The sequence below is a fragment of the Pseudopipra pipra genome, chromosome 7 (genome assembly GCF_036250125.1).
Source record: "Pseudopipra pipra isolate bDixPip1 chromosome 7, bDixPip1.hap1, whole genome shotgun sequence".
NCBI lineage: Eukaryota > Metazoa > Chordata > Aves > Passeriformes > Pipridae > Pseudopipra > Pseudopipra pipra.
Window position 1 is genome coordinate 13578441 of NC_087555.1, and position 25976 is coordinate 13604416.

The 25976-nt window shown below is 38.0% G+C and overlaps 1 protein-coding gene across 9 annotated transcripts in view; it reads right to left on the reverse strand.

The window, feature by feature from the left end:
• Positions 1–25976, reverse strand: part of PARD3B (par-3 family cell polarity regulator beta) — a 406048-nt gene that overhangs the window by 135269 nt on the left and 244803 nt on the right. For all 9 annotated transcript variants that reach the window (XM_064660627.1, XM_064660625.1, XM_064660626.1 and 6 more), the window contains 2 exons: positions 14132–14338; positions 12930–13158 (listed from right to left, as the gene is read on the reverse strand). In XM_064660627.1, coding sequence (XP_064516697.1) covers positions 12930–13158; positions 14132–14338 — 436 coding nt within the window. The remainder of the gene's footprint in view (positions 1–12929; positions 13159–14131; positions 14339–25976) is intronic.

Below are 25976 nucleotides of genomic sequence, written 5' to 3' on the forward strand. Positions count from 1 at the left end.
GCTGTTTCAACATCTTTGAGTGCCTGTGTGCCCTTGAGAAGATGAGGGAGATATAGTGATGTGACAAGACTATTCTACCGTAAAGAAGCTCCTTTTAGCTGACTTAGCCCTTAAGCACCTCCTTGTTCCCCTCCCCCAGAGTATTTAGAGTATGCAAACTCAGAACTCCATCACCTCCTCTCCAAACCTTTTGGGTTTTTCATTATAGAGACAGAAATAGCCTGTCAATGAAAGAGACACAGCCTTTACTTGACATTCTGGAAATTAACTATACAATACTTTCAAAGATTTTTGTGCTAATACATCAGTCTCATAAAAAATACAAGAATACAGGTAACAGGTTAAAATAGCAAGGGTAGAAAATTTTGAGTTTCTACATGTGAAGCATGAATTATACTCACATACACAACCCCTACAGATAATCAACAGGCTTCTCAAAAGAGTTACTTATGAATTTTAATTTTAGCGCCACTGTAGCCTTTTACTATGGTGTGGATGCTTTGTTTTAAAAAAGACCTAGAACACAGAAGACAGAAGCATATATAATGTTGTAGTTAATTGCTTTGCTCTGATGGATTGAGGCCTCAACACTGAGGTAAGTCTTAACTATCTAGTTATTCTGAACCTCAATCCTTTTTTTTTTTTCCTGCTCTAGAGGATTGCTGGTTACTTCTCTTTTCATTATGTTTTTAATCTTCCTCAGTGAAAGATCATTTTGTCTCCACTTTCAATTCCATACAAGTGCATGGACAGGAGTTTATGGTATAATGCAAGTTTTCTGCAGCAGGTCTAAGGCCAGTGAGTGATTCTTCTTCCCACTATGACAGGAACATCATCTTTCAATTTCTTTAAACTCTAGCCTAAAACCAAAAAAGATTAAACTCATTCTCTCCAATCTGAATATCGCCACAAGATAGAGAAAGTTGGTATTCAAACCAGAATAAATGTTAAGGGCAAACTAAATAAATATAGTCTTACTGGAATAATTTTGTTAGCATACTTTAGACTGCCTAAAACTTGGTGTGCTTCTAATTAGATCACTAGAGCACATATTTTGTATGAGTATGGCTTCTTTCCCCCTCCAAGCATGAAGACAAATGTAAGTCTGTGTAAAACACTGAAATATCTCTAAGACACAGATTTTAATAGTATTTTCCACGCAGGAGATGCAAGAAAACCAAATTTGCTTCATTATAACACTGAGGACTAAAGCCAGTTATCCACTCAGAATTAGCAAGCTCACTTGCCAAATCAGTTTGCACTACTCACTGGGTGGAACAGACTTCACAGGCAGGTCAACAAATTGTGCAGTTTCCAGAGGATCAACACCACAGGATTTACAGGTCTCATCGTGGTCTTACAGAAGGAACATCGTCAGCATTCACACTACACATATGTAAATACAACTTCCACTTCATGGTTACTGAAATCAGCAAACATCTCACATGTAGGAACAAAGCAATTAACACCACTGCTACAGGCAGAGAGAATTCAAAGCAAATCTATACCCAGAAATTTCTCTACATATCTTCCCAAGCCATTTCAGCCCAGAGCTCCTGGAGCTTTGCCTGATCCTCCCTACAGCACCCTCCACCGCTGCAGATGACTGACGGTTTGGGAAGCAACAAATGACAACCGAGCTAAAATAGCCTAAATAGGAATTCATTACAAAAGAGATGGGGCGGAGGTCTTCAGAGATGAAGAGGTACATTAATCTATTGCAGCACTTACAATCATAATAATCTGCCTTTTTAATGGAAAGAAATATTTGCTAATTTCTTTTTGAGTAACTAAGATTAAGTCACTCTCTGGTGAATCTATATACACACATAGTCAATAAAAATCTGCAGCTGTATTGTGGAAATTTTTTCTCGAAAGCAGTGCAGTTTGATTTTGTGAAATCTTCATTTTGACAAAGTTTTATATAAAAACTTGTATTTTACAGTGCAAACTGCATTAAATCAAACAGACAAAAAAATCAATCATTTAAAAACATGTTTTGCTAAGATGACTAAATGAATGAAAGTGAGCTTCCTTGAGACTCCTTCCTTTGCTCTCTGTTAGGGAGACTGAACAATCCAAGAGCATGTGAATGGAAACAAACACTTCCAAATGCAGAAGAGGATATGGAAAGCACATTTGTGTGTGAGTGTGTGTGTGGAGGCAAAAAGGAAAGCTAACTTCTTTGAATTGTGTATTTCCTCAATCTAATTTTAATTAAAAACAGAGCATTAGGAAGTCTGTTACACTAAGCTACTGTAATACAGATTTCCACATTACAGTATAAAAAACTAAACAAAAAGATGACAGAGGTAGAATGAACAGTGCCTGACTCATTACTCACTGGGGTTCTCTGGCTACAAAGAAAATAACAAATAACAACGGTGGCCTTCTGTCACCACAAAATAGCTTTACAATTCTATTTACACATTACTACCAACCAACCTGATGATGATCTGGGGTTAGTGTGAGGCCAGTTATTCACTACTTTCAAATAAGGGACAATGAATGGCACAGGCATACAGCTCATTACTTCAAACCTAATACTGAAGTTAAATGCTAAAGAACTATAGCAGATACTTAGTAGCCTCTGTATCTTGTACTACATACACACACAGAGACAGATGATTTTTCACCTTGTGAGTCAACCTTCAAGAACTGATTTTTTTTTTTAAATTCCTTAACCACATATCTCAGAGTTCATATAATATATACACAGAGAGGGTGACAGTTTTTTTCATGTCAGCATTTGGCTAACATTTTTTATATTTGCCCAGCTTACCTTTTATTTCTTCTTTACTGTTTCTTCTCAGCAACAAAATAGAGAAGTGGGAAGTTGCAAGAACAGAAAGGGAAAAGGGAGAAGACATCTTCATTTTCACCACTATGAATTATTCCAAGATCTCAAAAGAGCAAGATCAAATTCTTTCAAATGCCCCAGGGGCCAAGCCAAGATCCTAGAGATGTCATTTCCACCGAATAAAGGAAACAGGAAACAAGCAGAGGAAGATTCTTTCAATGTAAATATTTCTCTGAGGGGAAGAGTCAATAGCATAATTGGTAAATGCCAAGCAGCACCATGACCACTGAAATATCAGAGCAGTTGCTCCTTATGACAAGGTGTAGAGTAGAAGCAACACACACAGGGGGCAGAGCCCAAACTAAGGAACTCTTCTAGGCTTATTAATGAAGGCTCTGCATAAGCTGGGTGACAATTAGGACAATGGACAGCCCAGGGGGCAGAGCCAGGTAGGGGGAGGAGAAGAAAGTAAGAGCAGAAACCTGGTAACAAACAAGTGTTGTTGATACGGAAGGGGTGGAGGTGATAGGAACACCAGTTAACTGCTAAATTAACAGCTGAACGAGCTGGAACTGCTGGGTAAGGATCAATCCTGCACCTCTGCATTCACATCCAAACAAATGAGGAGAGGTGGAGGTGAACGGGACACAGCCAAATGCAGTGCAGAGCAGCAAGCAGAAAAGACCTTTTCTTACTACTGGTGGACAGAGATGGAAAGCAGGAGCTGGGGCAGAAAGGATATAAAACATTACTTCATCACTCATTTAGCCTTGGGAATGCTCATTACACACGGTGGAAGTTTTGCAGCAGAGGCAACTCTCAGGGAAGTTGAAGGGCCATATAAAACACTTTCTGCCTGAACTCGCTGCAACACGTTGCAGTAGAAAGTGTGCTGCTGAGACGGGCTGTCTGGTAAGTGTTTGTGGTTGCTCAAACCACTATGTTACCACACTGGTCAGCCAACACAAACCAAACCAGGAAGCAAACAAAACTGGTGCTGTGCTGACAAGGGCAGGCATGAGCAGTCAGAACTGGACCAGCAGCGTGATCCACAAGAGACTGATTTCTTTCCATCCATGCTGCTAAAATACTGGATCATTCAATACAATCTGGAAGCAACAGGAATCCAAGCAGAAAGGGAAGAAACTTCTCTGTGGTCAAGTCTTCAGTGTGCTGTGTAATAAGTGAGCAAATTCTAGTCACTGCCCCACTGGGTTTAAGGTTCACAAAAAGATGACATCCCATATAGGGGCTTTTGTGAAAGGGGGAAGATGATAGAGTAAGGACATAAAGAAGAATAATCTGCAGAGAAAAAATTAGTTTTCCCATGCTGAATTTGAAATGACAAATCTCCTTTTTTTTCTAACAAGACAACATAAAATCACGGTAAAAGATAGAAGGTCAGCTATAATTCTGAGGCATTACACTCCAAAATGCATTTCCAAAGGTAAGAGTGTCTGCAGCAAGGAGGTAGTAGAGAGAGGGGAGGAAACCCCAGCTTGGCATCACATGAACTAGCAGTAGTGAGAATGGGTATGGGTTAGCAACCCAGTCCTCTGTGTCAAACAGTTCTCAACAGCACAACAGCAGAAGGTTGAGCCTGCAAACTGGGATAGGCTTGCTTTGTATTGTTTCTCCAAGGAGAGAACTGACCAAAGCTTGCTAAAGATGGATGGGAAGCAATAATGGGACAAGGTTAGAAAGATAAAGAGGGATGCTAAGTGGAAATAAGACACTGGGAAACAGGAGATTAGCAAATGGGAAAAATCAGAATCCCTGGGGAAAAAGGCAAGACAGTGACTCATCCTCAGAGAGAGATGAAAGAATCCTAGCAATAGAGGAAAATTAGTCTGAGCAAAATCACATGAAAGCTTGCTACTTTTTCATTTTCATTTTCTTAAGAATAAAACTTTTTGCCTGCTATATTGTTACAGGAGTAGCCAATTAGTTTTAAAATGTATTTAATTGTTAACAGGTTTAGCTGAGCAGTGGTAACATGAAGCAGGGAAATGTTGTTATTTTTATTTTTTACAAGCAGAGAGAATAACTTTTGTGTAAGAACTGTGGTTCAGAGCAGCTGAGTTAACCAGCGATACGCAAGAAATCAGAAGCAGAGCAGGCATTTGAAACAAAGCGTCTCTCAGACTACCTTCTAAACCTTTTCCTATCTAACCCCAAACCTAAAACCTTTCCTATCTCCTAAACCATCTCTTCATTTTCTTTCAAAAATCCTATGTGGAAAAAAAGAGGGAAGAAAGAGACAGAATGGTTCAGGGGGTCAGTTTTTTCTGAAGCTAGCATACTTCATATGCTCTGAAATTGTGACTACCCCAAAAGGAGCTTTGTTCCTTTTATATGTCAGCAAAACAAAAGGTCAGCCTATTGAAATATTGGTCAGGTCTGACTTTCTTCTATTAATAACAAGTTGAGACACATTTTTTAAAGTAATAGTTAAATAAATGGCCACATGTCTGCAATCATTTCAACTTAAAATGTCAACTGGATTTGAGATGCCATGTGCATTTAATCAATGACTCTGCATTATAATATAAATATTACTTTGGTTTGACTGCTTTGTGTGGCATAAATCATAATTCAGTGAGATGAGTACATTTAATTTTCTCTACAGATGGCTGTTAATGGCAATACCTATTAAACTGGCACCTGCTAGCACACTGCAGTTAAGGAATCTGTCAGGAGTCCCCTCCTGTATCATTTCTCTGTTAATTTTTGTCTATGACCCTAGTCCCCCCACTTACCAAGTTCATGTCACAAGAACTATTGAATCAGAAAATCAGCAAAAACCTGTTGGATTTTTTGGTCTCAAGGTAGATCTTATACTCCACACTGTATTCCTGAGCAAAATATGTATTTATTGGTTAAAATGCAGCTCAGGAAGCCCTAATTCAAGATCTTGTGTGCATGACTTTAAACCCTCAAGGACCCTTGACCATAATGCATCTGTACTACCTACAGAAATACCCAGTATACAACAATTTATATGGAAAATCTGGAATTCAAGTTTTATCCTCAAATAAGAGATGGATTTTAAAGCAAGTAACAGCCAACTATAGTGAATGACGGATAAACACAGTGCTGCAGTGCTCAGTATTCAAGAAAACACTTCGCTTTCTAGGACTCTTTTTACAGAAGGGATTTCTTAGGAGACAGGACACAGACACTTAGAAGAAACATACTGCCTCCAGAAAATACCTGGAGTTTACTTTTAGTGGGTGTGGTATGCACAGAGATCAATATTAAATAGGCAAGTATCCATTTAAGTAGAATTTAATGCACAAAGTTAATCTTTATAGACAAAGTACACTGCTTGGTGTTTGGCTTTTTTTTTTTTTTTGGCTTAGTAATGGCTTGAATAATGATATTTCAACTTGAAGTGAACATGCAACTATTTCACAAAAAACATGCTCCTTGCAAACAGTTTGCAATTTCGAGTCCTTTTAAATAGTCAGAGGGAACTTTCTGCTCTGATCTGTTAAGTAAATATAAATCTTGTTATCCAAGTTCAGTAATGAGAGTGAGGGGTCTATTCTTCTTCACTACACTTGCATACATCTAACGTTAATGAGATTTATGCATGCATATTAAGGGGAGAACAGATGCTTAATTAAACAAATCAGCCTTTAGTAGGCAGTCCACATGATCATTTTTAGTAAAAAACCCCCTTATTTTCTCTGTTTTAGTCTGACTATGAATGCATCGAAGGAAGAATTAATATGGTGAAGGAAAAATCATACATGTAAAATGAAATGTTTGTTTGTTTTTTTCAGTTTAAAATACTTGACAAACTTGAAGTACACTAAATTGATTAGGTATCTCCTCTCTCATGCTCTTGCACTCTTTCAAGCAAAGAAGAGTTTTATTTACTAATATACTTATAAGAAAAGTGGGAATTTTATTAGGCAAAAAGAAATCAAGGCCTCTAAATAGCTCATCTGCTTCATTAACTGATGCTGTCTATCAAATACACATGATCCATCTCAGATCATTTTCCAATTGAGGACAAAAACCCCATAAAATAACTTTAGCCTAATTAAAACATAATTTAATCTAGTTGCATTTTTTTTAATCTATTCATGTCTACACTGATTTCCAGCATTATACACACATAAATACATTAAAATGTTATTTACACTGCCTCTCTCCAACAAGTCACATCTTTATTATTTGCTCCTTCTTCATTATATTGCTACCTTTTCTTCTGCAACACTCAACTTCTAAGGGTAACACAGGGAAGGAAAAAAAAAAACCTCTCCATAAGTTATCGTAGTGCCATACTTAGTGGAAGTCAATATCTGTATATTATGCTATCTACTCTGCAATACCATTACAGGCTCAACAGTGCTGGTTGTAAAAAGTATCATTCTGAGCACAAGGCCTATAATAGTAGTAATGAAAAAAGGGTCATTTCTGTCTTTCAACTAGAATGAAAAATTAAAATCACTAAGGCACTTAGCTCAAAGGAAAATTGGCAAATTAAAGGGACAAAAAATAAAATATTCATGGCTCATATTGTGAAATGGAAGGTAAATAATTTAAGATGAACTATTATGTGGAAATTGCACTCTTTCTGAAGAGGAAAAAGCAAATCTAACTAATATACACGTATATATTCCTGCTTCCTAGGCTTGCAGTTACATATATATGTGCACAAATAAGCAAGTCATGGTTGATGTGCAGTATTGGTGGGGGATAGACATTTTCTCACCTTACTAATTTAGAAAACATTTGCTAGTGAAATAGTCAAGTTGACAAGTGCTGCTTTATATGGAGAAGGTTGGTTGTTTTTTTCTTCCTGAATCCAGCCTAGAAATGAAGACTGAATGAGAGGGTGCTCTCCCACTGCACTCCATTTCAGCATAACTCTTTACTCTGAGTCACCACGTACATACTTGCTCTTAGATTTTTATATCACAAAAAAAAATTATTACTTCAGCCTCCTGGTCTCTGCCTGGGGGAGCTACCTATTAAAATGCCATTGGTGTGGCTGCAGTCCATTAGCTATCTTACCTTCATACCCATAAAGCTGAAAGGGCTGCCCAGAATTTTTACTATCGCTATCTGGAAAAGGTAATGGGAGAGCCATAGACTTATGTTTATTATACTCCAGCACTGTAACAACTGCTATGGGATTAGGATACAGAACAGCATGGCACAGCAGAGGTCACATTTCCCTGGTGATTTAAAGTTTCAGTCTTCTGCCAACTTAGAAACACAAAGCCTACCTTTGTTAGAAGAGAATATTTTGATAGCATTTCAAAGCATGGCAATTAAATAACTATAGATCACAAATTTAAAATCTGTAGTTCATCATCTAGCAAACTGAGGAATAATTTTTTTATTTACTTTATTAACCTCTTGGTTAGATCAGCTTTGCATTCCTGTCCTAAGTGATAATGTGCTTTCCATTAGTGTTCAGCATCAGGGATTTTTAACACCCTGCACCAACAGGTTAATTAACCCTTCCAAACAGCCTACAGAGCCCACCTCACAAAGCTTTTGACAGTTCTAAACCAACGACACTACACACTACACTTTTATTCAAAGGCACAAATATGCTGTTTCACTATAGTGTTTCTCCTGAAAATACTAAACACCTTCAAAAAAAAAGCAGAGGGAAGCTCATTTAAGGTCCAGCAGTCTCTAAGACTCACGGTGCCTTGAAAGAATCAGTCAGCTCAATGTGGGAAAAGGGATGAACCAAAACTGAAATTTGGCATTGTGAAATCTTGTTGATCTTATGTGTCTGCACAGAACTCCATATTATTTCTGTTCTGACAAAGATTCAGTACAGATGCTAGACATTAGCTTTTTCCTGAGACTCAAGCATACATTTAGTCACAGGTCCAATAATATAAGTATTTAATGTAGTTGTTTTCTTGATATGCAATATCAATTTAGTGAGTTGTCTGTTGTCTAGTGGTGGGTTATTAGTGAACGATGATGGCACAGTGAGCCAGAAAACATCAAAAAGTAAAATATAATGCTCCTTGGCCAATGTTACATGAAACAGTTAACAGAGTCAACTTCTGTTGTTCTTTGGACAGACATACACACATGCAGAACTAAGGCAGGCAATATATGCATCAGAACCAACCAACCAAGGAAAACAAACACTGTGCAGTTGGCACCACAGTAAAATAGCACTTTGGATTATAGAGACTTAACTAACCAGTGTCATCTGCATTTCAAATCTCCAGTACATTAACCTACTTTGCCCCAAATGCCACAGTCATTAATATGCTCCAGCCAAAAGTTTCAGTTAATATGAGGTGAAAAAACAGGACTTTTTAAAAACAATGATTACAAAAATAAAAGCATGATTTCTTGATGGTCTCTGAATCACAGTCACCTAAATAAAGCTTCAATCAAGGAAAAGCTTAGCAGGGAAGCAATCATTCTTCTTTTTGTATGTGTAAAAAAAGACCAGAAACTACAAGTAAATAGCAGCTGAGCAACAGATGAGGCACTAAGTGAAATCTGTTAGCAACTGCTAACAGCTTTGCTATTTTCTGTTGTTAAATTAAAAAAAAAAAAAAGGCAAAAACCCAATGCAGTAGCAATTCCAATATGTTCAAAAATCTCAGACGCAAAAGACTAAAGCTCAATGCTTCTTGTACTACAGATAAATACCTGGGTTTGGTTTTAACATCTTGAAATGCTTTGTTATTGATCATAAGGCAGAAGCCAGCAAATTCACATGGCCATACCATCAAGGTAAAACTTTTTACAGCTGTATATGTGACCCAGCAAGTATAGCACAAAAATCCCACCACAGACAAGTGTGACTTTTTCAGCAGCTGTTTTAGCCTCAAATTCCACTTTCTTTTATCCTTTGACTTTTCCAGCAGCTGTTTCAGCCTCAAATTCTACTTTCTTTTGTCCTTTACACCTGACCCCATGTCATTCGCCAGAAAGTGCATGTGTCTTAATTAGCATCGTGCTTTCTGGCAAGATCTCAGAAATATTTCCATTGTCCTGCTGGTCCTGGAGCTTTCACTACAGATGATCAATTCCTGCTTATCTCAGGCCAATCTTGACATGGCTTCAGCAAGTCTGTTTTTCTGTTTGGATGCATCTACACAGCACAGCAGCACTATGCAGGCACAGCTGAAACAGCTGTGAACAAAGCTGCCCAAAAACTACAAACAGTATGAACACAGCAGAATGGGGTTCCAGCTCCTGCAAGGATCAATTAGACACAGGGCTGCAGTCACTCGATTAGTTAAAAAAATTCATGACATTGCCCGGTCCCAGGCAGATATATCCTCTTCCCACTCTTGCCAGTTGCCATTGAATCTTATTTTCCCTTGGCTCTTTCTCTTCTGTCAGTCTAGCAAGAGCTCTGTTCCTTGTTTGTCCTTTTGGTGATTTCACAGCACAACCACCACCGTATCTACAAAAGGCACACTACAGATTTCCTTCTCCATCGAGCTTTCTGCTCCCTTACACTGTTTACTTTCCTAATACCTCCTATGGCAGGTTCCCTTTCCAATATAAATTCACCATGTCAAAAACTGAGCTCAGCTCAGTTTCGAAACACTTCTCTCTACTTCCTTCTCTTAAGCTACCAAGAATTAGTAGCCACCTTGCCTGCTGCAGAAGCTCACAACTTTTGTCAGCTTAAACTCCTCTCTTTCCTTCCACAGATGTTCTACCAATAAAGCATGCCAGTTTCATCCCCACAACGTCATTAAAAAATCTGGATGTTTCTTTCCATCCGTGTTGCTAAAATACTGGATCATTCAAACCTTCTTACTGCAGTCTCCTCCTCCCCAGCCATCCTGACACCCCTCACCCTTCACATCAGTACAAAACTCCAGTTTGAAAAAACACCTTTCGAATCTAAAATTTAGTCAGTATTTCACCCGTTCTAGATTCCACTATTAGTTCCTATTATTTGTTTTAAAAACATTCAGATTAATTGGCTTTGTTTTTCAAGTCATAAACAGCAGTTTCTCCCTGAAAAAACACCAGCCTGGATTTGATCATCTTGAGCAGGACATATGGTCCCCAATTCTTCAGTAAACTCACACTGTTTTCTCTTGTTCAATCTTTACTTCACAGGTCAGCACCCTTCTTTCACATCTATCATAGCTGGGATTCCCTTGGACTCTCGCCTTTTCAGGAAGGAATTTCTTTTCAAGAATAGCTTTATAAATTCTAGAAAGAAACGCCAACAAGTACGCAGAACCTCTAAAAATCTCCCAGCTGAACTGTTAGCTCTTACCTACTCCTCCTACTCTGTTTATTGTAACATGTTGCTTCCATCTTTTTTGTTTTGTAGAGATTTTTAATGGTGTGGGAGAGAAATACCCATTCTTTGCTGCCAGACAAATAAATATTATGAACAATTACTGTATGCTGGGAAGATTACCCATCTAAACCAAAGACAAGCTTATGGAAAGAACAGATATATAAACCTCGTGTACTACCAAAATGGGAAATACATTCTGAAAAAGGGAATCACTAAGAATGGTAACCTATCATTCCCAGCTTTGCATATTGACCATTATCAGAGTTTTTGTTAACTACAATAGCTTGTTCTAGATTCTGATGTCATTCCAATGTTCTTTCTGGCTCAGGCATCATACCCCTGTAAGACTTAGCAATTCAAACTTTGATTCTGCCATATATCTCTTATATATGAAACAATACTCATCCTTTTGTCAGACCTCTGTGCCACTGCCCTCCTCGTCCCTATCACACCAAAGAGTTAAAAAGAAGAATGAAAATAAGATACACAAGAGTTTTTGAAGTCACCCTCCTAATTATTCAGTGTTTTGACTACTGTTCCATGGTAAGCCCTATTTCTTTAAACAGTGTGAACACAAATGCATGTGCAATGCACTGGTGTGCATACAAGTCTCCTCTGTATTCCTAAAGAGGCCCATTTGAAAGCAGACTGGTATACCCACGCACCTTCAGCTCGTGAACACTAACAACTGTTGCAATCATGCAAATTTGGCACATAAACATGCCTATATATTTTTTACACATCTCTACAGAGTTCAAAAGTTGATAGGACAATTTTTAGAGGATTCCTATTGCTGATACAAGGAAGAAGGTCAGCTAAAACCTTCCATGCTAATATAACACAAGTAATTTCATTCCAGAGGACATAGCGACGGAAAGCTGTAATGCAAGTTCATATACTAATGTCCTAATGAAGATCATTATCAGTGAACAATCCTGCAGATGAATGTCTTAGATTACTAGTTAAATGTAGCTTTGCCTAAACAATGACTGTGGCTTTTATACATATCTGGCTTGTCTACAATACAGCGTGCCAAGAAACACCAGTAGCTGACATAAAGTGTTCAGGGCCACAAGTAACCACATGGTCATACAGTCTAACCTTCTCCAGGTGACCTTAAATTTCATCACATATCCTATATTAACTGCAAAGATCTATTTAAATGGAAACCATTAATTCCTCAATAGAGTCAACAGGTACCTGAGGCAGGGGTGATAACAACCAGAATGCCTACAGCACCACAGGTTCCAGCAAAAGCAAGGAAACAGCCTGAAGAACTCTGATGATTCCAGAGTATAATAGCCACAGAACAAATAGCCAGAGAAGAAATCCAAACACTTGCATGCTGGGCAAGGAGAACAGTGAGCTTTTGTGCACCACAGGCAATGGCTGAAGCTACAAAGCAAAAATTCTATCATAGCCAGTGTTTTTCAGCAACTGCAAATGTTATAGACTGTTTACAGTAACAAAAGGAATCCTGCTCTCCCCGCAGCCCAGGAAGGAAGCAGATAAGCAAGGCAAAGGTCCGAGTGTGGGAGCGGGTCTTGTATTACTCAGAAATATTCCCTACAAATCCTTCCCCACCGAAACACACTTCTTTTAAGCCTGAAAACCCTGAATCTTTTCTGACATATGGGAATGCATTTCAAAGGCACAAAAAGACATTTTGTCTGCCAAATGTCTTCTGCCGCAGCTACAAGTTTGGTGTAAAAGTATAAACTGCTTTCTTTTTCAATAACATCAACATTATTTGAGTCCAAGTGAAATAATTTTTCCACTACTTTATGAAAGCATCAGTTGTTTCCTATCTTATGATGAGAGTGGGTGGCTGTTTTGCTTTGTAAAATGCCATACCTCAACATGACACCAAAGCCTTTCTTCTTCTTCTTTTCTGGATCTTCATTTTCTTCCTTCCTTTTCTTCTCCTTGATTTTAGATTTGCCCTTTTTCTTCTCTTTCTCTCTATTTTTTTTGTCTTTTTTTGCTTTGCTTTCTGCATCTTCTATTTCAGGGTTCCCTGGAGGGCCAGATTCCACGTTCTGAGCTTCTTGACCACAGTGAGAGCTCTTATCAGAGAAACCATCTGCACAGAATGAAAAAGAAGCAGTGAGGATGGCTACGGGCCACTGAAATGCAAACACGTGAAATACAGCATGAGTGTCGACAAAGTGCTCAAATGACTCACAATACTTTAATTGAATAATTTAAAAAGCAGACTAAACAGATCTAGTGGATTCAAGCAGATTTGTATTGACAATTAAATAAAGAGTTATTTTAGTGAATTGTTTTCTAGTTATTATTCCTGACTCAAAAATCCTGACACGGTAAAGCACTATTCTATTTGAAATCTAGCTTATTAACCTCCATCAGCTCAAGAAAACCAATGTAATAGGATGCAGACATTGAGAGCTTACTTCAACAAGAGATTCTAGTGACTGACATAACCAAGCTATGTAGCAAAATTATTTCATTCACTCCCTAGAATCTTTCTATTTTAATGGCTGAGCAAGAAATAGATATACTGTTCTGTCTGGTTGGAGAATAGTTGTGCTGTTGCTATTTGGGAGGCTCAGGATCCAAGCACAGTTTTATGCTCCATGCTAAACGAGATGTATTTCCAGACTGGGGTTTATAAACCCATGGTGACAGAATGAGCAGCAGGGTGCTATCAATACACTCTGCCTTATCTACAACATGAAACAAATTTCCTGGTTGGAAAAGGGGGAATTGTAAAACAAGCAAGATAATTTTTAATGTAATCTGAAGAAAGCAGCTGCTTCTTGAAGTTGAAAAACATAATTATTTAAGGATTGAGTTCTAAATCCTCCAACCCACCCCTGCCCCAAAGGAGATCAGTGAAAGACTTTACACTAAACCCAGTCAAGGTTGGATGGGGTACTGCAAAGACAGCTCTATTCAGTGGAGGACGTGAGCAGCTTTTAAAATGTGATCAGCTTCAATTGGACTAAATCACTTGCTCATGGTGCTTTATTGAGCTGGGCCTCAGTGGTGCTAAGTGATGGTGGCTCCCTCAATAAGTGCCATCAGCAACATACCCTCTTCTCCATCTTCAGGTCCATCGTAAGACTTGTCAATGGCAGCTCGGAAACTCTCGTTACATCCCCGACCCCGGACCACGTGAGGCCTGGGTCTGTGAAAAGGGAGTTCGTTCTTCCTAACTTCAGCCACGGCAGTCTGAAGACTCTCAAGAGAACTGGACTTCTTTAATCCCAGAGTAGGACCAAAATCTTTGCCAGAATAGTCTGGAAAACAAATAGTTAAATTTTTATACCAAAAACCACATAGAGAAATTAAACTAGTCAGATACATTTAATTGTGTTCTTTATTACTTGGGGCCTTTGAAATAGTATGCAATCAATGTAATTTGTTCTAAAAATAACATCAAGTTAAACCTAGTTCAGCAGATATCCCCATTCAGACTTGGAGGGAATGGCACATAATTTACAGACCTGACAAAGTGATGCACAATAGCTGGCTAGCTCTGCACCCCTGTAAAGCCTATGCCAGTGATAAGAATGGGGTTGCTTCCTCCCCCATTGTCAGCAATGTCCAACTGGACACTGCTAACAGTCTCAAGGACAGCGTTATCTTAAGACTCACAAAAATAAACACGGCTACACAACAAGGGTTTTGCTTTTTAGAATGAGCAGGTTGTATGAATGGTTGATATTTTCAAACACATTTCTCCTGTGAGAAGATATTATTAGTTCTCTCAAAGTCTTATCCAACCTTTTTCTTCAAGCTGAAACTGGTGCTATGATGCCAACATGCACAGCAGGTTTTTCAAGAAACAAAGTACGGCTTAACATAAAAGATATTGCTGTCTCTTTCCTTGTTTGTAGGCATAAGAAAGCACTTAATAGAAAAACAGAACAAATACCTTTCCAAGTCTCCCAAACCTTCCCTCTCTTTGAATGCTTGATTATCTGACCTTAGAAAGGCTTTATTTTGTGGCAGCATTTGTGTTAATTAATATTAATAAAATGATAGTAGAATAGGTAAAGAACAAAGTTCAATGAATACGTGCACTCCAATCAATGAAGAAACTCACAGCTTAATTTAAAAGCCTCTGTAGCATCTACTTAGTTTTTATGTGGCAGAACAGTAAATGTGTCATAGAAACACCGAGGAAGAGACTTTGCCTTGCAATATGCCTTCTGTCTTTGAAAACACAACAAGTGCTTTTGCTTTCAAGTGATACTAACACAAGCAACAGGAGAACATAACAGGAGCCCTTCACCTACATGTCCATGTACTGTCACATCTGAAGGGACTCAAGGGTCACAGAAAAGAGAGATATGTTAGTACTATATGCTGTGATTTTAGCAATCCTACAGTACAGGTAATTCTGAACTAGTAAAAGTGTGATCAGTGAATTCTCAAGAGGAAAAAAGCTAAGACTTGGCACCAAATAAAGGCTTGTCAGTAGTGCCTACATAAAGCAATTTACACTTCCATTGCATGCAGACTGATATGTAGCTGAAAACAAGTGGGGGATTGGGGGGTGTGGGGGTGTAGTAGTGTGTGGAGCCAAAGAAGTTTAAGGGAAACTGGCTGCTCGGTCACAGTGCAACCTTCTTCTGTTTACTAATTGCCATTCTGGAGGCTACCATTATTGTCAAATTAGCAAGCGCTAAAACAGAGCTAGAGAAATGACTATATACAACATAAACGTGCTTAAAATCACTAAAAACATGAGCATCAGTAAGAGGCACTGTGGTGCCTATCTCAGGCTGGGAAGGAGCAAAACCAAGGGGACCATAATGGTGTAAAAGATGGCAAAGTGAAAGCCACTGATCAGCAGAGAAAAAGCTTTTGCATTTTTCAGTTGGCAGCCTGCTTTGGTGGGCTGTTGGGCAGGAGACAGGGCACAGCAGCCCCCTGGCAGGGTTTCAGGCCCAGGGCAGCCCAGCACCCAGCCAGGCTGGGCCAAAAGCCAAGGGCTGCCTGGGGACGGGGGGTGAAGGCTGCCAGGGGCTACGGCTCCCACCTCTGCGGGCACCAGGCACCCAGCACACTTGGTGGGTATCAAGCCTCCAAGGAGGGGTATCCACTGGGGATGGTTTCAAGGCAACTACAGTGTCTCCAGAGAAGCACTGGCCGTGTCCTTGCCTCCTCATGGCTCTGGGAGGTCCAGCAGCCAGTGCAGACTCCAAGCTGCTTCTACATCCACCTGTCTGGCCAAAGGAGCTGTGTATAAAGCCCACACAAAGGTATTTAGACACATATCCGACTGCACTGAATTACTGCCCTAAGCTCTATTACCTGAAAAAAAGAAGTCTCAGGTTAAATGCTGGTTACAGCCTGTTTTATATAAAGCTGAGCCAATTACTCAAACTGGAAGACTACCCTTAACGTATGAAGGCCATTCTTATGGAAATCCAAGCCAACACCTAAAGTCTGGAGCAACACACTCACATGTTACATGCAACAGACAGCAAGCTGTTTGCTCAGCCTCCCCACACTCAGTCCTTAGGCACCTGGTCACAATACGAGGTGTCCTCATTTATTCAAAGACTTACTGAGAGCCCTTACTCGCACATTAGTATTAAGAACCTTATCCGTTCTAAGAATGTAATAATTCAGCCTTAAACTTCAAAAGCAACAGTGAGAACTTCATATTTTTTGCAATTCACCTTTTATTCCTTTTTTTCCCTTTCATCGTAGGGCTGTGGCAATCACATATTAGAGCACAGCTACAGATACAGGAGCTGAAGAGCTTCCCTAAGCAGGGAGACCTGTCCCCTTGCTTTCTCAGCCAGCATCTATTACTGGGTGCTTTGCAGAGAAACGTACAAGACTCCGTAATGGAAAAGCATCATATCCCAATTAGGGAAATTTCCTTCTCCTGCCCATCTCAGTATCTTTTCCATTTCTGCAGATAGTTAGAACTGCCTTAAGCCGGAAAACATGAATTTTTCCTCATGGGTAAGAAAACCTCCAAACCAACAAATAAACAAACCCTCTCATCTTTTACAAGTTATTAACAAGCATTTCTGGGGACACATGGTGTGTTTTTGTATCTAGCCCTACCCGATTGTGAATAAGGAAATATAGTTTGGTAACAAGAAATTCAATTGTTTACTGTGTAAAAATGCTTCTTTCTATGAATTTTAAATCCTTGAGCCCTCCTTTTACTGCTTCTCGTAGTACAATGATAAAAGCCAACTGAAGCATACACTTTATTATTTTTATAAATGGTGAATTACTTTATGCATCTCTACTGAATTTATGAGAGAAAACAACAAATGATGTCACCACCTGCCTATGACTGGCTGAACCCAAATTGCTGGTTCTTAGTGGTATCTGTAACTGATCATCCTTTAACCAAAAGATGGTATTACACGTACCTTTATTTTCTGCTTAATGCCAACATGGCTAACACAGACTTATTTTTTTTTCTTAATGTAAAAGTAAATATGCTTTCTGTTCTTTTATTACCATCACTATTAGTTTCAGGTATTTCCAAGATTATCTTTCTCCCACATTTGGACACTCCTTTCTTTATTTTATAGCCCAGCAGAAGAAAATATGCCAAAAGTAAGATGTCAGTCATGAAAATCAAACAGAAACAAATGACACAGCCTTGTGGGCAATGCAAGCCACCCCAAAGGCACATGCAGAGAGAGCGGAAATAAGAGAAGCCATGAATCGCTGCCACTCTATGTGAAATACAACTCCTAAGACACCCTAAAGAGTAAACATTTTATATATTTATCATTAACTTTTTTTTTAGATAATGTTTCTTCTTGAAAACCAAAGCTATAGGAATATGCCTAAAGGAGAATATTTACTGGAACACATCTGTGTGAGCTAGACTAATTTCCTATTTACATTTTGAAAGATATAGTGAGGTAAAAAACAGCTATAATGGAAAAAAGAAGGAAAAGCATCACTGAGACTGAGAAAATACAATAAACACAAAGTTGTAACAGATTATAAATAATTTGGCTCTGTTTTCACTAGTCTCCTAAACACACACATTCCTGGTTCCTATTGCATTGCACATGATGGAGGTTCATGTGGTACTGGGGAAGAGAAAATGGTTATGAAAACAATGAGTATTCTGCTCTGTGGATACTGGGATGCTGGAGAGAGCACATGACTGCTTTTACCAGGCAAACAACTGTTTGATCGTGAAGCACTAATGAGGACTTCTTTAGTGGTAAGACTCAGAGTGAGACGTGCCAAGAGCTTCTAAGGAAGCAGGCACAGCTCAGTGCCTGTTCTGCTTTGGACACACACCCTGAATAACATTCATGGTGCCCCACTTGGCCTCACTGAACTCAGGTCTTCCTCAACCCAACTGATCTAACTGCTCACTCTACAGGATTGCAACATGATATGGGGACTTAAATTACTCCATGTTCCATTCTTTCTGAAACATTTTGTTTAATGTACTTTCATTTCCTTCTGGTAGGACTCACAGTATGCACAACTACAAAGGATTTTTTCCTCTCACTTTTATTTTTATATTCAGATACTTCCTCTATCATCAATCAATTCAATGCAGAGAATGATGTGGGAAGGAGGAATCTGAAAGTCATTACATCATTTAGCTTGCGATTTTCAAATGAAAAGCTCTAATGCAACATTTTTGTAGAAAAACCTTACATTACACTGTAGCCTTTTCTTCAACACTAGTTTATACAGGTAGCACAGAAAAGATTATGAAGGGCTTGATAAAAAGCAAGACAAAAATCACTATCTTGCACTCCCATATTAAAGACAACATATATTGTCTGGCTCATTTTATTATACCTCAATCCAAGCATTCCAAATTAGAAGCAGAAATACTGAACACAGAACAACCCCACACCTGACAGAAAAAAAAAATCTAATAAAGAGAAATCTAAGCATGGGAGAATTTAACAAGTTCTCTGATTAAAAGAGCCAGCTACAGTCTTCAGATTTACAGATATTTCAATCTATTTTACTACATATAATGATTGCAATTTAGCCCACATTTGCACAAACTGCAATTTCAGCTATGAATAATGACAGTTCACAATTTGGGGCCCAGAAGGTATGCTGAGCTTTAGCCAGCTGAAAGGGAAATGCTTGGAATAAGGCAGCCATTAGACAAGAGCTGAAAATGCACTACTGTCACCTTAGAAACGTACGCTCGTGTCACTGTTTCCTATGGTCTTATCCCTAACAAACAACACTGCAACAACACTGCAATGAAATGTGTTAATATTTCAAAAAGAGTATGTATGGCATTAAACATGTCAAAAACGCTAACAAGTTTCACAGTGCACCAATATTAAAGCTAAGAATTAGGAGCAAACATAGAGGTTCAAGCAGAAGCCTCAGTGAAATGGCACGTGCGTTTGCCAGGTTAGTGCTCAACGTCGGGCAAAATGCAGTCAAGCCTTTCTTTGCACAAAACCCCTCTGATCTTCTCTGTTGAAACAATTTGTTTTCTTCATTTGGTTACACAACTTTAACCTCTCACATAACCTTCCACTTCACAGTATAGCTCTGCATCCAGTGAAAAGTTTTCCTAGGCATCTGAATCCCTACTTCTCCAGCAGATTAGTGTTCTCCCTCTAGTTGGTACAACCTGAACCACTTGGCATACAAACAGGTCCCAATATAAATCAAGCTACCTTATCTTCTACAAAGCAGGGGCTTTCTCCTCAGGGATATTTATGCATATTAAACTGACTTTAGATATAGCTGTTACCATCTGCTAGAGGAAAACTGCTATAGGAGAAGCAATGCATACAGGAAAAAGTCCAGTTTTTAGAAAATAGTGACTTCAGGCACCTTGTAAATTGATCAGTCTGGAACTGAGTAGTAGCAAAAAAATTCCAGTGCCCTGTGATTGCTTTATTTCTACTTCCACACCCGCCCTCTGAAAAGGTCAAATCCAGCTTTAAAAGACTGTGTGACACTTTCTGAGATTAAATGATATAAATTACGCTTCTCAAACTAAACCAACATTTTTGTTCCCAGGCCAAAGTTTAACATGAAGTAAAGAGTCCCTGCACTAATATTTAAACAAAGTCACTTTCACTGGTATGAGATGTTACCTTTAATTTGTGGGATAGACAGGGAAACTTCTTCAGTAGCAGAACAGAAGAAAGCAAGCCAAAACTTAACAAAGTAGATCATAGCCATGGATTTAAGCTAAGTCTTAAGCCTACTTTGAAATAAGCTCCTAATTATTACTCAATCTTAGTCATTAAGCCTGAAATAATATTTTTTAAAATTACTAATTTAAATCAGAAGTAACAAATTAGAACAATGCAAAAAGTTCATATAAAGCTTTGTGTTTTCTTCACTAATTCAAAGCTTTTTTTGAGTTCTTTACATGCGAATGCAGAAATAATCATGTTATTTTCTTTTATAATCATGTTATTTTCTTTTTCAAAGAGTGGTATGTCATTTCTATGCATCAAATTTTGGCCTGGACACATTTTTATAAATACTTACATAATCTGCATGTTAAAGATTGCATTAAGCATTGTTTGGGGATTAATTTAGGCTATTGAAACAACAAGGAAGAGGATCATTGTAAAAGAAAAGCCAAGCCAAGGCAACAAGGAAAATACATTTAAATATCAGCAACTTACTTGCAATTAAAAAATGAATCTTCCTTATCTGTGAACATTAACACTAAGAAAAGAGAGATTTTGAACAAAATAACCAGGAAAAGGATACCTTTTGCTAATAATTACATTGCTTTTGTTGCTTTTGTACACCTGCCCACACTCTGATCAGTGAATCCTACATGCTTGAGATATTTATGAGCTCTTTTTATTGCTAACCCCATCACCACCAAGCTGCCCAACAGTCACTCTAATTTAAGATGCTCTAAATATTGTTGCCATGGGTGACACACGAACATGGAGTAAGGCAAAGCTCTGCTAATAAAAAGGCTTTCACAGCATTTCAGTCCTTGCTCATAAGTAAAGTTAAAATTTATGGCTTTTAAAATACTGGATCTGAGAGAGGTCAGGTTAAATGGCTGCTAGTAATAAAAGGAATCAATATGCCACAGCATCTGAAGCAGCCAGCAAACTAAATAAACACTTCATCCAAATCCACTTGGCCCCGAATTAAAAGAACATAAAATACTGTATTTATTTTGTTTGCCCTCCACCAGTCTGTAGTTTGCATCACTACATCCGCTAGAATTCTACACAGAGCAAGCAACAAACATATGTTGCCCAAATAGCAATTAAACTGTGTGTCAAGGCTAGGAGCAATTAACTGGGCATTAACCTTATCAGGAAACCACTTCTGGATTAGCCAGCTACAAACAGGCAAACATCTCAGTCTGGGAAGATTCTGCAACGTGTATTTACAAAAGCTTCAGAGGACTCAGACTTTCTGTCTCAGGCACATACAGAGTAAATGAGCCATTTCCAGTAATAACCTTAATTCATAAATCCTGAGAAAAACCAGAATCACCTTGTCCAGTGATTAGTGTGTCCTATTAGCATAGGAATGCAAGACAATTTGTTCCTTACAGCACTGCAAAATAAAGCAGACCAAATAGTGAACTTGCATCTTTTGCTCCTAATCTACATTTGGTTCAGTTTATAGATTGGCTTTCAAAAGAAGTTATGAAAATCTATTTACTTCTGTTTGTCTATATGTATTTCAAAGGAAAGTGCATGGGTTAATTTTCAGTTTAAAAAATTAATGCACATTTTGCTTGAAGTTGCCATCAGACAACCTATTAAAAAGGTACATATACACCTGTAATCAATCTATTTCTGTATACACACAAACACAAAGGCCATTCACAAAGTTATGCATATTCTTGAAATTGCTTTGTTTGTGAGTTTAGTAATATTTGTCTTGAAACAGTTTTCAAAAGTTCATGCCAAAAATCCAACTCTTGAATGACAATATGCAGAATTTTGTCAAACCTACTATTAACTAAGAGAAACAGTTGTCCTGCACATCTCAAAATCTCTACAGAATTTGAAAGGATTATGAAGGTTTTCAGGAAGAGTCCCCAGGAAAGGTTCCTTTTTATTTCCTAGTGAGATTTAAGATCATTTGAATGCTTATAAAGCCAATAAAAGTATTTTTTTATAGATGCCTCATAGTTGAATCCATAGTTGTAGTAATAGTGGGTCTTTAACCAAGCTTTTACATGCTTCAACTTTTTTCTTTTTTTCCCCCCTTAAACTATCCTCTATAATGAAACTTTTTCTCTTGCTCTCATTCCAGAGATAGATTGTTTTTAGAAAAACAAAAACCCCCAAAGAATACACCTCCCTCTTGCCATATCTGAATAACTGAGGAACGGGAAAAATGCTTCCAGCTGGGTAATAATTTTTTCTCATATTTACCAATATACTCAAAAAAGACTGAAAGGAAACCTTTCAAGCTTTGCACTCAAGTAGGCTGTGAACTACATCCTTCACTGCAGCTTTGAGGGACAGAAAGCTCAATTTCTACACCTACATTCCATGTTCTTATAACATCAGTTGGATCTGGGTATACTTGGCCATAAACTTGTGCCTGAAGTACAGGAACAGAAATGCAGATGCACTCTCACAGGTACATGATATTCCATGTGCACATTTTCAGCAACTACAATGATCCCATCTACCGACTCACCAGAAGCTAGAAAGGAATATTCACACAGGTTCCTCAGCCTGTGCTTAAATAAGTTGCAGAGTTCAGTAAGAAACTCAAGAAGATGGAGGGTTTTGTAAGCAGAGAGAACATAAGTAAAAAAAAGACTATAGTACTGAGACCTATTTTGTAGGTCTTAAAACATGAAAAGTATTTTCAAGGCTTTCTTCCAGAAAACTGAATCCTTAGAAAAAATATGTCCATTTCATGGAACTTAATGGCAAGAAAATTTCCTTCTAAACAGCTGCAGCAAAGGATTTTGCTAAACTCTTCTGTAGTGTGCAAAGATACAGACTCACACCCAATAACATCTGCTTTTTAACAGACATGATTCACAACTGAGTAACACTCCCAGCCTTCCTTAAAAATAAAGACAAAATACTACTTTAGCTATACTGGTTAACTTTGAGGCCTAGTCCATACAATTTACTGCTTTGCACTTTACATATGTTTCGGCATGTATATTACAACCCTTCCTTAAGAGGTTTGCAGCTCCCTTGCTAGGTATGTCATGATGTGCCATTTTAATGAAAAGGTTGTATTTTAAAAGAACACTGGCAAGAATGTAAGATATCCAATAAAGATGGTTTCAAAAATCTGTGTTTTTTGAAAACTCGTTACAATCTCATATGTTTAACAAATGTGCACGCAGCCTTTAATATTCCCCATAGAAAAGGGAATCTCCCCAGATCCCTAAGTTTAGTTTTTCCTGCAGCAATTTTTAGTACCCTAAAAATGGTATGCTACTAATTACTGAATTATGTGTTTAGGATCTTTTCAATATGCAGTTCTGTATTGCTACAATGTGTTTAAATAGCAAATTAGAAAAGTTAATAGAATTGCTACATGGAACAACTTAGAATATGATTAACAGCAAATGAATACAAACTTTTCTTACCCATTTTTCTTGTCTGTGTACAAATGACATTACTTTGTTCCCTTTCACTAGCCCAATAAACAGAGAGTAGATAAAAACATGCTCCCAAAGCAGACTGCAGAAACGTGGGGTCAAAAGAGAAGAAAGGGTCATTCCATCTTCTTGGTGATGTCCAAGAAGACCAATTGACCAATGGTGACATTTCTGGAGAAATTAATCAAAATACTATCCTAAATTAAGATAAACTCCAAATGTCTCCAAGTTTAACAGGAAGATAGGAGCAGCCACAGTCATCTTGCAACCAAGATATCACAATACAACATTTTAATACAGACAAACACAAACGAAATTTTAATACAGACAAATTCAAGATGGCATATCTTAGAAAAATAAAGGTTTCCTCTAAGCTGAGACTTGATATTACTAGACCAGAGTCTAGTTATGAGTAGATCAGGATGCCTTTGGATAATCAGATTCTTAATCAACCGTGCCAGAAAACTGAAATAGTACCAAGGTGCAAAATTCATCATGGTTGGATCCTCGGATGAAATTTCAAAATCTGCTATTACAAAGGCAGGAACAGGTTCTTACAGCAACAGGAAGTTTTTTTTGAACAGGCAGGTTTTTTTAAACAGACATCAACCCAGTCAAAATACATCAGTACAATGAAATATAGTAAATTAATACTGAACTGTGATCTTGGCATAGAACAGGGTTCTAAGCAATTGATATGAACTGCAACTTCCAAGAGCCTTACTCTACGATCAAAGCCTAAGTGTGCTCAAAGTAACAGGGACTCCAGAAGTGGAACACATTGGTTCATTTTCAATCTGGTTCAAACCTAGTAGTCAAATCCTCAGCTGGAGTAAATCAACACTTTTCCAATGTCTGCCAGCTTATAGCACCTGTATCTGTCTTTTGATCATTGCACTCTGCAAGCTCCATACTCCATCATTACACATAGCTGCCCACAGAGAGTCCGGCAACAAGAGCTCATTTTCTGTAAGTTACAGCAGGAGTGTCAGATGTCAGTAAGTTCAGCCCGCGGGGGATTCAAAGCAGTGATTTGTATATTTTAGCAATCCAGAAAGACATCTTCAGCTACACCCTGGTCTTGCTAAAGGACTACGAAGAAATGAATGGGTTCATATGCCTTTCAGCAGGAACCTGTTTACTCTTTGAAAGTTCTGTTTTTACTTAGTTCAAGGAATCAAACGTCTGGAAAGAAGTAATAGCTTTAGAAGTATAAAGACACATCATCATAGATTATCAGTAGTTTTGAAATATTACTTTGTGCTTCAAACACATCATCATGTGAACTTTCTGAGGCAAGAGCACCTCTGCCAACTGCAGTTCACAAAAGTAGTTTGTTGCAGTGTTTTCCCCAGATTATTTTTTATCTTGTGTGTGCATCTGGTGAGTAGAGTCCAGATAAAAAAATAAAAATAAATATTTTTGGAAGAAAACTTATCCATGCTACAGTAATTTTTCACTGTGTTCTTTTTCCTAGCTCTACAGCATTAAAAAAAGTAACAAGTATTTACGTAATTTTAAAAAAAAACGTTTTCCAAATAGTGTGTTTTGATTTGTTCTGTTTCTTATTTTAAGTATTGATTTCCTCCTTTGCTTATGTTTTGCTGGGTCTTTGGTCAAGACTGATGGAATCCATCCAAAATATGCTGGACAATACTAGCTTCTGAAATACTAATCTGCAGATCCTTAATCACAGCTTTGCTTTTGCTTTACACTGACATTATCTTTAACAGGGCCTGACCTCTAGGCAGAACACCTTCATGGAGACAAAGTAATGACATAAATGCACAAAGTATGAGTAACTGTTGATCATCACCCAACCAGGAAATAAATCTGCGCACAAAGAAATGCTTTCAGACACACAGCTCAAATAAATAGAAAGAACAGGTATTTTTGTTACCCTTTTCTGTTATGCTAATTTGAGAGTTCGCAGGTTAAAAGTTTTCAAATTCTAATGTGATATTTCAAATGACATATTGCCATTTAATACCTTGAATCATTTGCAACAATACCTATCTTCTAGTAATCTCATTTTGAACTTCATATTTTGCTTTTTTAAGACTAAAAGGAGAGCACATTGATCCTTCTTTGCCCTCAAAATCCAGATACTGAGTATAAACACAGTTTACTCACACATGAAGGCAAATATATTTGGCTATATATACAGTCATACAACATAAAGGTATAAAACTTCACTCCTTACAAACATGTAATTTCTCAGCTGCATTTCTAAAGGCCATGACAATATAAAAATTAGATACTACTGTTTGTGTTACTAGCCCACAAATATTTTTGCCTCCTTTAGTCTTTCTCTGACTGCGGACCAGTATTTTCTCCTCATTAAGAGGGAAATTTGGTTAATTTGT